General features: G+C 46.3%; 1 protein-coding gene across 2 annotated transcripts in view; it reads left to right on the top strand.

Moving 5' to 3' along the window:
• The window catches only part of DUOX1 (dual oxidase 1), a 61,323-nt gene that overhangs the window by 11,941 nt on the left and 34,350 nt on the right, over positions 1–15,032 (top strand). Inside the window, exons 8-18 of one of the 2 annotated variants that reach the window (XM_027870138.1) lie at positions 1,917–1,977; positions 2,094–2,190; positions 2,591–2,681; positions 3,730–3,832; positions 4,364–4,536; positions 4,890–5,065; positions 5,407–5,525; positions 6,851–6,988; positions 10,061–10,174; positions 11,117–11,316; positions 11,862–12,047. In XM_027870138.1, coding sequence (XP_027725939.1) covers positions 1,917–1,977; positions 2,094–2,190; positions 2,591–2,681; positions 3,730–3,832; positions 4,364–4,536; positions 4,890–5,065; positions 5,407–5,525; positions 6,851–6,988; positions 10,061–10,174; positions 11,117–11,316; positions 11,862–12,047 — 1,458 coding nt within the window. The remainder of the gene's footprint in view (positions 1–1,916; positions 1,978–2,093; positions 2,191–2,590; positions 2,682–3,729; positions 3,833–4,363; positions 4,537–4,889; positions 5,066–5,406; positions 5,526–6,850; positions 6,989–10,060; positions 10,175–11,116; positions 11,317–11,861; positions 12,048–15,032) is intronic. The other variant, XM_027870139.1, reaches the window with a different exon arrangement.

The following is a 15,032-nucleotide window of genomic DNA, read 5'->3' as shown; positions in this document are numbered from 1 at the left end:
AAGTTCCCATGCAGCTTTAAGATTCTGTGACCCAGAAACCCACTTCTGTCTCACAGGGCATAGGAATACTTCTTAGAGTAGGCACACAGAACAGCTAGGTGGCAGATAGCCCTGGAGTCAGGAGAACCTGAGTTCAAATCAGGCCTCAGACACATACTGGCTGTGTGACCTTGGACAAGTCACTTAACCCCGATTGCCTCCATAAAGAAAAATAGAATAGGGACATATGCAATCTCATCCTAGGTTGAGTCCTACCAGAAGAGAGTCTTGACCAAGGACACCCTTACTCTGATGGTGTATGAAAATATTCCTTATCTTCCACAGTAAATCCAGCCTTCCTCTGTACTTCCCTCTTTCTATTGAGAGCACCACCATCCCAGGCACCCAGGTTCACCAATTCCTAGTCATCCTTGACTCTTCCCTCTCCCAAACCCCTCATAGTCAATCAACTGCCAAGTCTTGTCCATTTTAGCTACCCAGCGTGATGCCTTCTATCTGTCCTCTTCTCTCCACCATGTGGCCAGTGACCTAGTCCATGCCCTTACCACCTCTTGCTTAGATTTTTTGGAGTAGCCTCCTGTTTCTAGATCTCCCTGTTTCTAGTTTCTCCTTTTGCCAATCCATTCTCCACCAACTGCCAAAATAATCTTCCTAAAGCACAGATCCGACCATGTCACTCCCCTGTTCAAGAATGGTCACTGTCTCCCTCTTGTCACTGGGATAAAATACAACTCCCTCAGTCTGTCATTTAAAGCCCTAAACAATCGGGCTCTAGCCTGCTTTCCAGGCAGATTTCACACTTTCCTCTGTGCCAGCCAAGCGGGCCTACTTGCAATTCCCCAAACTTAGCATTCCATCTGTCACCTCCTTGCCTTTACAAAGGCTGTCTCCCATGTGGTAAGGCACTCCTTTCTCATCTCTGCCTTTTAGAATTCTCAGCTTCCTTCAAGGCTTAGCTCAGAAGCTGCCTCTGTGGGAAGATTTTCCTGACCTCTCAGACGCTGCTAAGGCAGTGCGGTAGATAGATTACTGGACTTGGAGTCAGAAGGAGCTGGGTTCAAGTGTGACCTCAAACTCTAACCGTGTGACCCTGGGAAAGTCCCTCAACCTCTGTAACTGTAAAATGAGAATATTAATAGCAGTTACCTCCCAGGGTTGTTATGACCATCAAATGAGACAATATTTGTAAAGGGTCTGGCACACAGTAGGCAGGTTGTTGTTCAGTCGTGACCCAATTTGGGTACTGGATACTGGAGTGGATTGCCATTTCCTTTTCCAGCTCATTTTACAGATGAGGAAACTGAGGCAAACAGGGTGAAGTGACTTGGGGAGCTATATTAGAATCTAATCTGAAAGAGAACAGGTTATAACCACAGGTAAAAGGCAGGAATGACCCTTCCTAGGGACTCCCCTACTCTATAGACAAGGATTCCTCAAAGGTTCCCCCAAAAAAATGCCCCACTGCTTTCTTTGTCCCCTTTTCTGTCTCTGTTCTCCTCTCTAGTCCTCTTCTCCCCATTCTACCCACTTCCTGCCAGAGATGTAATAGGCTCAGGATGCATATTGGCCATTGTAGAAAATTGTTTTGTTTGCCTGTGAATAGTTGTTACAAGGGTTTGGTGTTTTTGTTTTTGTTTTTGTTTTGTTCTCAACTGGGCAAATTGGAGGGAGAAAAAAATCTATTTTCTTTTATCAAAAAAAATTATTTTAAAGAAACTAAGTACTTGATGCAATTTAACAAGCACTTACTAAGCAATTTACTTAGCAATTTAAATTTACTAAGCAATTTAATAAGCATTTACTGTATGCAAAACATTGTTCTAAGAACTGGGAACTCGGAGGCAAAAAATAAAAACCAATTCCACTCCTCTCTCCCGTCCCCATAAATCCCTCTCATGTCTTTCTCCTTCCCTCAGAACATCGTTCTGTATGAGTGGCTGCCCAGTTTCCTACTGAAGAAGACCCCAGAGTATAAAGGTGAGATGAAGCAGGGTGGGATTAGCATCTAGTTGGCACTAAGGAGTGAGCATGGACTGAGGCAGGGGCATGGACGATGAACCCAGCGCCATGTTGCCTCCCCCGTTTCCATCTAGGGTATCGGCCATTCCTGGATCCCAGCATCTCCCCCGAGTTCCTGGCAGCCTCCAAGCAACTCTTCTCCACGATGGTGCCTCCAGGTGTCTACATGAGGTGAAGGGAAAGGCTAGGATGGGAGGGGCTTGTGATGAAGAGGGGTAATCAGTTGGTCAGTCTACAAGAGTTTATTAAATGCCTACTGTGTGCTAAGTGCTGGGATTACAAAGAAAGGGAGGAAAGGCAGAGAAAGGACAGAGCAAGGAGAAAAGAGATAGGAGGATGAGTATGGACAGCAGCATCTTCTCTGAGGCCCAGTTTCCCAATTCTTAGCTTTTAGTCCCTCTACTTCTTCTAAGCAACTATGACTAGAGATTGCAGTTGTGGGAAGCTCCCTGGGGGAGATTTCTTCAGGATAAGAGTTATCCTTTCCAATGCTCCGAAGAGTCAAGAGCTGGGGACCATCAGCTGGAGGACCCCTGGGGTAAAAACATTTCTCCTCCTACCCCTGCTTTAGAAATTCCAGCTGCCATTTCCAGGAGGTCACCAGTGGGAAGTCAGGAGCCTTCCCAGCTCTCAGGGTCTGCAACAGCTACTGGAATCGAGAGGTAAAGGATTTATTATGGCTGGGGAGATGAGGGTGTGTTGAGGGGAAGGTATCATTGGGGGCGGCAGCATTGGGGAAGCTATTGGAAAATGGAGAGGCTGGAGGGTGGAGGATGGGTGGCTAATATGTCATGAGAAAAAGGAAGGCAAGGGGCAGCTAGGTGGTGCAGTGGATAGAGCTCTCGCCTTGGAGTCAGGAGGACCTGAGTTCAAATCCAGCCTCAGATACTTGTCACTTACTAGCTGTGTGACCCTGGGCAAGTCACTTAACCTCGACTGCGTCACACACACATTAAAAAAAAAAAGACAAAAAAAAAGGAAGGCAGTCTAGAATGACCCCAACCCAACTGCATTCCACTGAGAAATTCAGGTGGGCGGGATTAGCCTTTCCCAAATTCCCAATGCTCCTTGATAGTGTTGTTATTGTTTTTGTTGGTCCTTCGTTCTCTAAGAGGACCAGTGACATCCCTGGATTCCTGTAGAGCCAATTTGAGACCATGGGCCCTCTTCAGCATCCTTATTCTTGACCACTCATAAAAATTCTTCTTATTGGCTAGACCTGTAGTGAGTCCCCACTGAGTTCTATACCAATACAAGGTAGCACCTTCTCTGCCACTTAGGGTCTCAGAGAGTTGCCTTGGACATTAAGAGAGTTTAGTGACTTTACAAGAGTCACACAGCCAATATATGGAGAAAGTTTAGGGGACATTTAGTGTACCCATATTCCCTTACTTTGATATCTCTGATGCTCAATAGCCCTGGCTTTTGGCCAGGTGTTACCCATCCTGGCTGTGAAAAGAGCTTGCAGGGAAGGGCTACCCTGCCAGTTTGGGACAGGAAAGAGTTCAAAGGAAACCTCTGAGACAAGGGCTGTCTTTTATGGAAAAACTTATGCCTGGAGTGGAGTGGGACCTTCTTTCTCCAAAGAACCTACCAGGGGCAGGAGGAATTTTGTCTTCCTAGGTACAGTACGGAACAGCAGGGCCAGGTAGTAAGACAGTCTATGGCCCCATCATCTACTCCCCTTCTTTGCCCTCCCCCCACCCCCAGAACCCAAACCTGCATAGTGCCCGAGGAGTGGATGCGCTGCTTTTGGGCATGGCCTCCCAGATTGCTGAGAGAGAGGATCATGTGATAGTGGAGGATCTGAGAGGTGAGTTGGTTTCTCTTAGTGCTATGTCTTTATCCGTCTTCCCATCGCCAGTTACCTTGACCTATATCTTGCCACTGGACTCTGATGGCTCAGGAGGAGAAAGTGAGGCTGATGACGTTGTCCAGCTCTGCCTCACGTAAATCCAATTCACTAGCAAGTCAAGGCATTCACCCTTCTGATGTCATTGACTGATTCCTCCCTCCCCCCACCATCCCAAGAACCTCAGGCCCAATTTGCCCAGGTGTGATAACCCCACCTCAGGAAGGTAGTACTGAGTCAAGTCCCTTTTCCCTACTCTTCCCAATTCTCCCAACAACTAAGCTGATGAACCATTCCGTGGCTGATAAAAGTCTCTACTGGTAGGGGTTTAGGAGCCTGGCATGGGACCTGAGGGCTAGTGGAGGAGGCTCAGTTGGAGCTAATTAACAGAGCTTAGAGCTGGGAAATGAGGGTTGGGAGTTTAGAACCTGGGGCACAGCTGGGGCTAGAACCTAGTGTGGGGTTTAATCTAGGGAACTATCTCATTTCCAGATTTCTGGCCAGGGCCACTGAAGTTCTCTCGTACCGACTACTCAGCAAGCTGGTTACAACGAGGACGAGACCTGGGACTGCCCTCTTACAACCAGGCTAGGGTAGCCATGGGATTAACCCCAGTCACTCGGTGGGAAGATATCAACCCTGTACTTTCCCAGAGGAATGGCATTGTGAGGATGAAGTAAAGGTTGGGGAGGGAAAAAGGGGTGTGGGAAGACCAAGGGAGGGCTCAGGAGTCCCAGTGAGGTGGGGCGGCACTAGGAGAAGGGGCATCTTTAGGCAGTTCTATCTATCTGATTTCTTTTCCAATACTACACAGTACGATTCCAGGCAGGAGTAGCCAGGGTGTTCTGCCCTGGGCCATACAAGGTCCTCTTTCTCCAGATACAGTGGGCTTCCTCTTTCTTGGCCTTGGACCCTGGGAGAACGGTTGAGTGTGGGGAAGGCTTTGGGGCCTTTTTTTTTTCCCACTTGGAGCCACATCCTAATGTCCCATTCACTTTTGTCTTCAATATGGCCCCAGGTCCTGGAAACAATAGCATCCATGTACCACCACGACCTGTCCCGACTGGAGATGCTTCCTGGGGTACTCTTGGAGAGCCGAGGGGATCCTGGGCCCCTCTTCACTGCCATCATCCTTGACCAGTTTATGCGACTTCGAGATGGAGACCGATATTGGTTTGAAAACACGAGGAATGGGTGAGGCCTGGCCTGGAACTCCAATCCCCAACCTTAGTCCTGAGTGTGGGCACCCTCTCCCTTTCCCTTTGACACCCATCTCTACACTGGGCTTCACACCCCACCTCACACCAGACCCTCATCCCTACTGTGAGTCCCAGATGCTCTTCCCCTTGGAACTCCCACCTTGAACCCTGGTCACCAGCCTTATTGTGGTTCTTTCCTCTCTCCTACTTTTTCCAGTCTTCCATCTAATGTCCTACCCCCTTTCCACTTTTGTTCTTGGGTTTTGGGGGTATTGTCAGCCTACCTTTCACTCCTTCAATTGTAATTCAACATTTTTCTCTCTACCCATCTTCCAGTTTGTTCTCCAAGGAAGAGGTGGCCAAGATACGAAGCACCTACTTTCGTGATGTCTTGGTTGATGTCACCAGTGTGGGCCTGAGTGCCCTGCAGCCCCAAGTCTTTATCTGGAAAGAGGGTATGTGACTATTGGGGGAGCATAAGGTGCTTGTGGAGAATGGCCAGGGGGATGAATTGGGATGAGATTCTGTCCCTCTTACTTTGTTCCCCTCACCAGTAGGTTTGATTCAGTGAAGCTGATAGATGGAAATAGGAGAAACACTGGTCTTGCCCTTGGCAGTGCTGGTTCAGTGGTACAGTCAAAAGGCATGGGCTCCAGAAGATCTGAGTTCAAATCCTGCCTTGTTACCTTATTACAGTTATTAATTGCATTTATTACCTGTGTAATAAAGATAATAAAAATAAAAGAAGGACATTGGATTAGTTAGTTTCAAGGTCCCTTCTAGCTCTAGAGGATAATGCTAGGATTATCCCTAGCTCACCGGGGGAAAGGAGGAAATATCCAGAGAGGGTTGCCCCCTTCGAGGAGAAGACTAGATTCTGAGGGACCTAAGCTAGAAACCAAAATGGGGCTTAGAAGTGTCAAAATCACATGACTGCAGCCAGGGAAGATGTTCGGACATGTGCGTGTGAAAACATCTGGATCAGTTTGGCTCTCCACTAAAGTTAGAATAAGCAGTCTGTCCTCCCTGATAAAACCAGGAAAAGGGTGCTCTTCTGCCCCTCTCGCTGTCCAGAACCCTGCTTGCTTTATGCTCCTGATCCCCCAAACCTGCTTTTCCTAGGCTCTCATAGGGACAGCTGCCCTTACTCCATGGGGCTCCCCTTAGGTCTCTCCCAAACTCTATTGACTGGGTAGTTCCTGTAAAGAAAGCTCAAGGAACAGGGTTCTTTTACCTCTGGAATCCTGGGGAAGAGGTCAAAGTATGGCACAGGGGAAAGAGCACTGGATTTGGAGTCAGATGGTGTATGTGGTAGGGTCTGACTAGGGATGTGCTGGTAACTGTTTAAAAACCAGCTCTCCAGAAAGGGGGTGGGTTGGGGAATTGTATACGCAATATATTTTGAAATTTAATCTGCATTGTTAACATTCTGTCCACCATTTTTATAAGTTTAGATAATCAACAAAACAATAAATAAAGCCCTGATTTGTAGTGCTTGCTGATTTGGGAGGTATAAATGCTCATTCCCCAAATTTAACAATCAGCTCTTTGGAGCCAGTTCAGGCCAGCTCCAGCACAGGTCTGGTTCTAATCCTAGCTCTGCCACTGTGTGATCTTGGGGCAAGCCACTCCCAAACCTCCCTTTCCTCATCCTTAAAGTGGAGGGAGTAGGACGAAATGACCTCTTAGTTCCCTTCCTTCTCTAAATCTGCAATGCTATCATCTTGACTGTGGTTAACCCTTCTGCTGGGTCCTGACACTCTCCCCTCTGTCCTGCCAGGAGACCCCTGCCCACAGCCCCGGCAGATCACAACTGAAGGCCTGCCCAGCTGTGTACCCCTGATGGTGCTCGACTATTTCAATGGCAGCGGCTTTGGATTCGGGATCACAATTGGGGCCTTCTGCTGCTTTCCATTGGGTAAGGAGGCCCTGGTCTGGGAAGCACAGGTCTGGATGGGGACTCGGGAGGGGTTACTGCGGACAAGAGACAGTTCCGACTAGTGAGGAATGATCAGTGGACAGTCCCCTCTTTCCTCTTGGGAAGAGGAAGGAGACAGAAAATGGAAACATAAATAGAGAAGGGGAACTGAAAGTATTTAAGATCTACAGAAGCCTCTGACAGGGGTGCCCCATCTCAGAATACCAACCCCTCTTCCCAATTATACCCCTATCCCCAAATCTGTTGGAATTCACTCCCTAAGGACCATGGGAAGTGGGCATGGAACCCCAGACCATTCTGGGTTTAGTCTGATTCTCCCTCTGCAGGCACAGTCCCTTGAACCTCCACTTACTCCTTTTAAGGCAGGCATTCTCTCTCATGCCATGCACATCCCCCTCCCCAAGAACTACCCAAGTCCAAAGATTCTTATCTGACGTAGCTTCATGGGCAGGGAGTTCAAACAGGGCATGGCTCAGGGTGGGGCACACAAGTCAGATGTTCCCCTAGCTCTTCCAGACAAGTCCAGCTACACATTCCTGGTGCTACAGGTTTTCCTGTTCTTCAACCACAGTGTAGCTAGGGTACTAGACGTTCTGCAGTCTCCCCATGGTTGGGCATGTTAGAGACTGAGAAACAAAGTGAGAGGTGGGGAGGGGAAGTGGAAAGAAAGCATTTTCACATACACTATTTCATTAGATGCTCATGACGCACCACGGAGGCAGCTGGCACATAGGCTCCATTTTAAGGATGAGAAAACTGAGGTTCAGATAGTCTAAATGATTTCTCCATGTTCACCTGACTAGTGAGTAGGAAAGTCAGATTTTTTTTTTTAAACCCAAGTGTTTTTGACTCAGTCTTCTTCTCTTTTTACTCTACCACATTGTGTGGAAGGAGGCTGGAGGAAACCAGAAGTTATGGGGCCTGAGTTCTAAAGTTACACACACACACATACACACTAGCTGTGTGACTTTGGATCACCTTTGTAATTGTCGTTTAGCATGTACAAAACGAGGAAGGTGGAATAGGTGACTTCTCAGCCCCTTTTCAGTTCTAACATGCTGCAATCCATTCTGGTCTTCCCCAACTGTGTCTAGGGCAGGGGTGGGGAACCTGTGGCCTGGAGACCACATGTGGCCCTCTAAGTCCTCAAGTGCAGTCCTTTAACTGAATCCAAACTTCACAGAACAAATCCCCTTAATAAAAAAGATTTGTTCTGTAAAACTTGGACTCAATTAAAAGGCCACACCCAAGGACCTAGAAAGCCACATGTGGCCTTGAGGTTGCAGGTTCCCCATACCTGGTCTAGGGGCTAGAGATAGCTTGAGTCCCCAGGGAGACTACTGCCCCCAAAGGGCCATAGCTGATGCCCTCTGGAGCTCAAGAGGATAGAATCAATCTCATTTGCTGCCTTTGTTTCCAGTTTCACACTTTAAGTAACATATGAAGGCCTCCCTTGCTTAACTAGTGATTAAAATTCAAACTCATTTCCCCCACCTACACTCCCACCTTTATTAGACTTGGGAGAGAACAAGGATGACATTTCTTCATCTAAGCTCTAGCTTATCCCAGGTATTAATCTGCCACTCAAGGTACAACACTGATAGCTCCTGCCCCCTCCCTCAGCCCCATAGCCAGCTGGTTTTCTGCTCTTCCTCTACTCTATGACCTTCTGTCCCCCTCCACTGTTACCACCTCACCTTCCCAAGGTAGGCAGCTTCATGTAGTGACTCTGTCTCTGGACTTAGGTTCAGGAAGACCTCACTTAGAATCTCACCTCAGACCCTTACTTGATATGTGACCTTGGGCAAGGAAGTAACTTAATCTCTGTGTGCCTCAGTTACCTCATCTGTAAAATGAGAATAACAATAGCACCTACTCACAGAATTGTTGTGAGGATCAAATGAGATAATAATTGCATAAGTATAATAATTGCAAAGAGCCTGGCAAATAGTAAGCACTCTATACATCTTAGCTTATTGTTATTATTATTAGGCTCTGAGCTTGGAGTCAGAAAGACATGAATTCAAATCTAGCCTCTGACACTTGCTAGCTGTGTGATTTACTATTCACTTAGCCTCGGTCTCAGTTTCCTCACCTGTAAAATGGGGATAATAACATCTACTACCTAGAGTTGTTGTGAAGATCAAATGAGATGCTCTGAGTATAAGACACTCACTGAGCTATGAGCTCTTGGATAAGACACGTTCCCTCCTTCTGCCTCTGTTTCCTCAAATGTAAAATGGAGATAATAGTACCCACCTCCTAGGGTTGTTGTGAAGATCAAATGATATATTTGTAAAATGCTTAGCAAAATGCCTGGCATATAGCAAGAACTTAATAAATCCTTGTTTCCTTCCCTCCTTTCAAATATAAAGCATTTTACAAACCTTAAAACACTACATAAATGTTTTATCATTATTGTTATTAGTCACTCTGAAGTACCCGTCCCTACCCCCTTTTCCCTGGAGCTTCCTTGGGACAGCTAAGTTCCTGTTAGAAGCCTTATGCTCATCCCCTTCTCTGGTGAGCTGGTCTGGAGTAATAGCCATCCATGAGGACAGGTGTGGAATTCTAGAGTGGGCTCAGTAGAGGTTGTTTCTGATGGCCCCAGCCCTAAAGGCCAGAGTAGTCTGGAGCCAGGTCAAGTTGGCCCAGGGAGGGGGTGGAGGTGGGAGGTTTTGCAAAAAGGCAAATCCTTATTTTGGTCTTCCCCAGAGCCTGGTTCAGAATCAGCTCTACTAAGGGGACAGAGCAGCCCAAGGTGAGAAGTGGGAGCTCCTAGGAGGGCTAGATTCCAATGGCCTGAAAGATCAAGATTGAGCTGAGGGAGTCTCTCTGACAAGGGAAACAGGGGAGCAGTTGAGGAATGAGGCAAAGGCAGTCTGTCCTCTGATCCCTCTTCCCATCTTTGCTTCCTGAAACCTTTCCCATGTCTTGCACCTACTCCTTTCCTTGAAAATCCTCATTACTTCCCTCCTCTCATTGCTTCTCCCCCTTCCCACCCCTTTGTTCAACCCCTGAGCTCCCTCCTGTCCTTCCAACTTCCTCCAGTCAGCCTGCTGAGTGCCTGGATTGTTGCTCGACTCCGAAGAAGGAATTTCAAGAGGCTTCAGGCCCGGGAACGACATAGCATCATGTCTGAGAAATTCATGGAGGGTGTGGAAGGTGGGCCTGAGATTGGTGTGTGGGGGTGGAGCTGGGGGCGGGTAATGGGATTAGAAGGAAAGAAAACAGGTTGCTCCAAAATCACAGCTGCAATGCCATCCCCACCAGCCACTCCCCAAGTTGTACAGAGGAAGAGATGGCAATCCCTTGCTCCCAAGCATCTCCTGCTTATCTGGGGGCAGGAGACCGGGGATAGAGAACCAGGAGGCCTCTTAGAGTCCTTGTCTATTCTATTTCAATTAAATGAGCGTTTATTGAGCACCTCCTCTATATCAACCACCATACAAGGAACTGGGTGATTCAAAGACAAAAAGAAAAAAAAAGTCCCTGTCTTCAAAGAGCTTAAATTCTCCAGTGTTGTAGAGTACACTTCTCTAGGGGAGTGCAAAAAGGACGGTGGCGGTCAGCAAACATCTCCATGTCAAACCTCTTGCAGAATATTATCAAAACCACCTCCCAGAGTTATTGTAAATATCAAATGAGATGATATTTGTAGTCTTTCACCACAGTGCCCACCATGTGGTAAGCACTGTATAAATTATTATTATTATTATTATTAACCTTCAAGGTTATCTAGGCCATCTCCCCCACCAGCTGCAAATTTTACAATCCTATTAAGCGACTCTTCTATGAAGTAGTGTGAGTACCTGAACTCTTGCAAATCCTTTCTTGGTGGCCCATAGCTGTAGAATGCCTATTCTTGTGATTATAGTTAGTCTGTGTCTGATTGTGAAGCAGAGCTTGGTAGGGAGGGCAAGGACATCTCCTAAGGATGTGAGAAAAACTGGGAGCATATCAAGTACAAGCAGAAACCCTGATCCTGACCTTGACCCTAGCTTTCTGTTAGGCTACTCTTTAGCTAAGAAATCACCAGTTCCTCCTACACAATCCTTACGAACGATTCCTCTACCTGACCCTGTCACTCTCTGTCCATCTGGCCAGCCACTGAGTGGCAGGGCAGGAAGGAGCCCTGCCGGCCTGTGTTCCTGAATCTCCAGCCTGGGTATCTTCAAGTCCTGGACGGCCGGCTCTCACTACTCCGTGTCATCCAATTCCGGGACTCCCAGAAGATGACCTTGCTCCAGTCTAACAACCGGGGTCGACGGGCGCTTCTGCTCAAGATTCCCAAGGAGTATGACCTGGTACATCTCTTTCTTTTACTGTTATATCTACTGCTCATCTCCTGCCCTATAAAGAAATGTTCACTTACTAGCTGGGTGACCCTGGGCAAGTCACTTAACCCCAATTGCCTAAAAAAAAAAAAAAAAAAAGTTCAATGACTTGACCAGGGCTAGCATACTGCAAATGAAACTACCCTGACCAGCGCTGATCCACAGTAACATCATTAATCCTTTGTCATTGACTTCCATGTAAGTCAAGGCCCCAGCTCTGGTTCCAAAGCCCAGAAGGTCTCCCCTATACTTTTATTCAGTACAAAGGACCTTCTGACACTTGTTCCTTTTCTGGGTCGTCTTCTTCTAAGGAGATCCAGGCAGACTCCTCAGCCAACGACCCTGGGGAGAGGGCCTGTTCATGTGGAGCCAACCCCATATTACTGGAGACCCCTTTGAGTTTGAACCTCGTTGGTGGGAGGCTGAGTCAGGGGCCAGGGTCTGTACGGCCTCAGCTTAGAGCAGCAAAGCCAACTGTCCTCAGCGTCTTCTCCCTCTGTCCTTCACCCCCTTAGCTGTTGCTGTTTAACCTGGAAGAGGACCGGCAGACTTTTGTTCACAGTCTTCAGGAGGTCCTGAAGAGCAGTGGGCTGAGTTTCCAGGAGTGGGAGCTCCGAGAGCAGGAAATGATGAGAATGACTGTGACCAGGCAGCGTCGAAGCCACATCTTGGAGATCTTCTTCAGACATCTCTTCTCCCAGGTACCCTGGGGGGCAGTCTGGTTTTAGATCAAGGCCTTAGGTACATTGGCATGTGAGGCAATGGGGTAACTGGATTAGATTCAGAAGACCTGAATTCTAGGCCAGGCTCACCATTGATTTTCTCTGGGATCTTGGACCTAACCTAACTTAACCTCTCTGTACCCCAATTTCCTTATCTATAAAATAGGGCTGCTAATATCTGCCCAGCCTCTGAATAAGGCTGTAGTGAGGACCAAATGAGACAAATGAGTGTGAAAATGCAAGTTCTAGCCAGATACGAAGGATGGTTACCACCCTGTTTGTGGGATCATAGATACAGAGCTGGAAGAGACCTCAGAGGCCAACATGAGGAAACTGAGGCTATGAGAGATTGTGACTCACCCAAATCTCTTTGTGGTACTGATTTTTCCAAAAGGGGCTGCCCAAGTTTGCTTCCCACACACACAGCCTCCTACCCATAGAGCTCTGGTTTACTCCAGGGTGAAGACAGGAGACATTGGCAGTGTGGACAAGCCTGTGTATTTACCTCCTCTCCTTCAGGAAAGTACCAAGATGGGGCAGACTTTTTCCCTTCTTCCCTCTAGCTTCCTTTCTTTTCCTTCTCCTCTCCCTTCAGGACCAGTCTGGCTTCCACTATCCTTTGAAGACCAGGCTGAAGTTGGGGTCCCTAAAGTTCCCTCCTTCCCCATTTTTTTATATTTGACTTATTATATTCTCCTTCACACATGCACATGTGTTCAAATAACCTTAAACTAAGCTATAAATCTATTGTAATAACAATAGCATTTTTATAGTTTTTGTCTTCTTTATTCCTTTCAATTTATTTAATTTATTCATTTTAATTTTTCTCAATTACATGTAAACAAAAAGTTTTAGCATTAGTTTTTTTTTTAAATTTTGAGTTCCAAATTCTCTCCCTGCCTCCTCTCTTCCCATCTTGAGAAGGCAAGCAGTTCTATATAGGTTATACATGTGAAGTCATGCAAAACATTTCCATACATTTCCATAGTTTTGTAAAGCATTTACATATACTACCTTATCTGAGTCTCACAGCAAACCTGTGAGGTAGTTTCTATGACTATAGATGAGGAAACTGAGGCCCAGATAATTTAAGTGACTTACCCAGGGTCACTCAGCTAACCAATGTCTTAGGTGGGCTTCAAATTCAGGTCTTCCTGACTCCAAGTCCAGTACACTATTCACTCTAGTTGGCATGCTGCCTCTTATATTTATATGCCACTTTAAAGTTTACGAAGCATCTTCTTTGTTTTATGGAAACAAAATGGAATTATTTATTTATGGAAATAAATATTTCCATATTATCTCCATTTTACAGAGGAGGAAAAGAACTCTGAGTGATTTTTGTCCAGGTTTGGCATACCCTGGTTATCCTGAGCAACTTTGATTCGCAGCAACATCATTAAATGTTTTAATGGCCTAACCCCACCCTTAGTTAGAAACCTGCTGAAAAATGTATTTCAGGCACTTCCCAGAGATGAGCTCAGCCTAGCCCCAGTGCCCAGGATGAGTCTTTGTTCTTTGCTCCCCAACCCAGGTGGAGTTTGCTGTTACTTCTCCTCAGCCCTAGAGCAATTTTTCCAAATTCAAAGTCAGTGTCCTGTTTGTTTTATTGAAATCATACTCAGGCTATTCTGAGAATCATCTGTGTCATCCCTCGCTATGCCTTAAATTAAAAGTTAAGGAATTTCTTTAAAGGAAAAAGTTAACCCCTCTTCTCATTTCCTTTCCAAGTCATGTTCTATGGTACCTGCCTCAATCTCTGTGAATACTTTCCTTAGACACCAAGAAGGGAGCGGGGAGGGAGCAGTATGGTGTAGACGAAGATGTACTGACTCTGTAAGCTGAGGACCTTGGTTCAGATCTTGCCTCTGAAATTATCTGGGCTTAAACAAGTTATAAACTCCTTGGGACTCAGTTTCCTCATATATAAAATGAGAGGGTTGCACTAGATGATCTCTGAGGCTCCTTCTATCCTTGGATCTATGAACTTATGAAGAAAGCTTCATTTATATTTGCTTCTCTTCAACCCAACTGACCTCCTTGTTGCCGTCTGATTCCCTATGTTCTTGCTGATTATTTGGTCTCTGTTCTGTCCACCAACGTTCTGCCATTCAGATAAAAGTCCTGGTTCTTGCCACCACTGACCACTTACCATCAGTGTCAGAAACCGCATGATTCACGTGTGCCAAGTAAGAGAGACATTTGGGGTTTCTGTTTACACTTGCCCTAACATGCATCTGCTTACTCACCCTCGCATTCTCCCCCATACAATCCACTGAATCACTCTTAGCCAGAAATCACTCCTCCATTCAACCCTTGAAGCTGACATACAACCAGAGAGCCTTCTTACTCTCTCTTAATCTCTAAGCACAAGACTCACATTCCGTCCATGCTCCCTTGATCATCGATCCTTGTTCTCAGACTCGTGTTTAAACTTCCGCTCAGCCAAAATTGTCCCTAAAGCCATTTTCTGATGCTCAGAAATAGGTCCGGGGATTCACAAGAAGCTCTACATCTCCAAACTCTTCCCCCAACTCCTGACTGCTTTTTGATCCATTTTTTTCCAGCCCCATAGTGTCCCCAGCTCCTGACACTGCAAGGGATAAGAAGTATAGTACCTGTCTTTGAATAACTAATTGAAGAGAAGAGCAGAGGGGTGGCACAGTAGATAAAGCACTTTGCCTGGAGTTAGACTCATTTTTCTGAGTTCAAATCTGGCTTCAGACACTTATTAGCTGTGTGACTCTGGGCAAGTCACTTAACCTTGTTTGCCTCAGTTTCCTCATCTGTAAAATGAGCTGGAGAAGGAAAGGGCAAACCACTATCTTCGCCAAGAAAACCCCAGATGGGGTCGTGAAGAGTTGGACACGACTGAACAACAAATATGTATATAATAATAATAATAGCTAACAGATATATAAGTATATTACATATATATATATATATATATATATATATATATAT

This window comes from Vombatus ursinus, unplaced genomic scaffold (genome assembly GCF_900497805.2).
Source record: "Vombatus ursinus unplaced genomic scaffold, bare-nosed wombat genome assembly UNPS02014794.1, whole genome shotgun sequence".
NCBI classification, from domain to species: domain Eukaryota; kingdom Metazoa; phylum Chordata; class Mammalia; order Diprotodontia; family Vombatidae; genus Vombatus; species Vombatus ursinus.
This window is presented reverse-complemented; position numbering and strand designations above follow the sequence as displayed.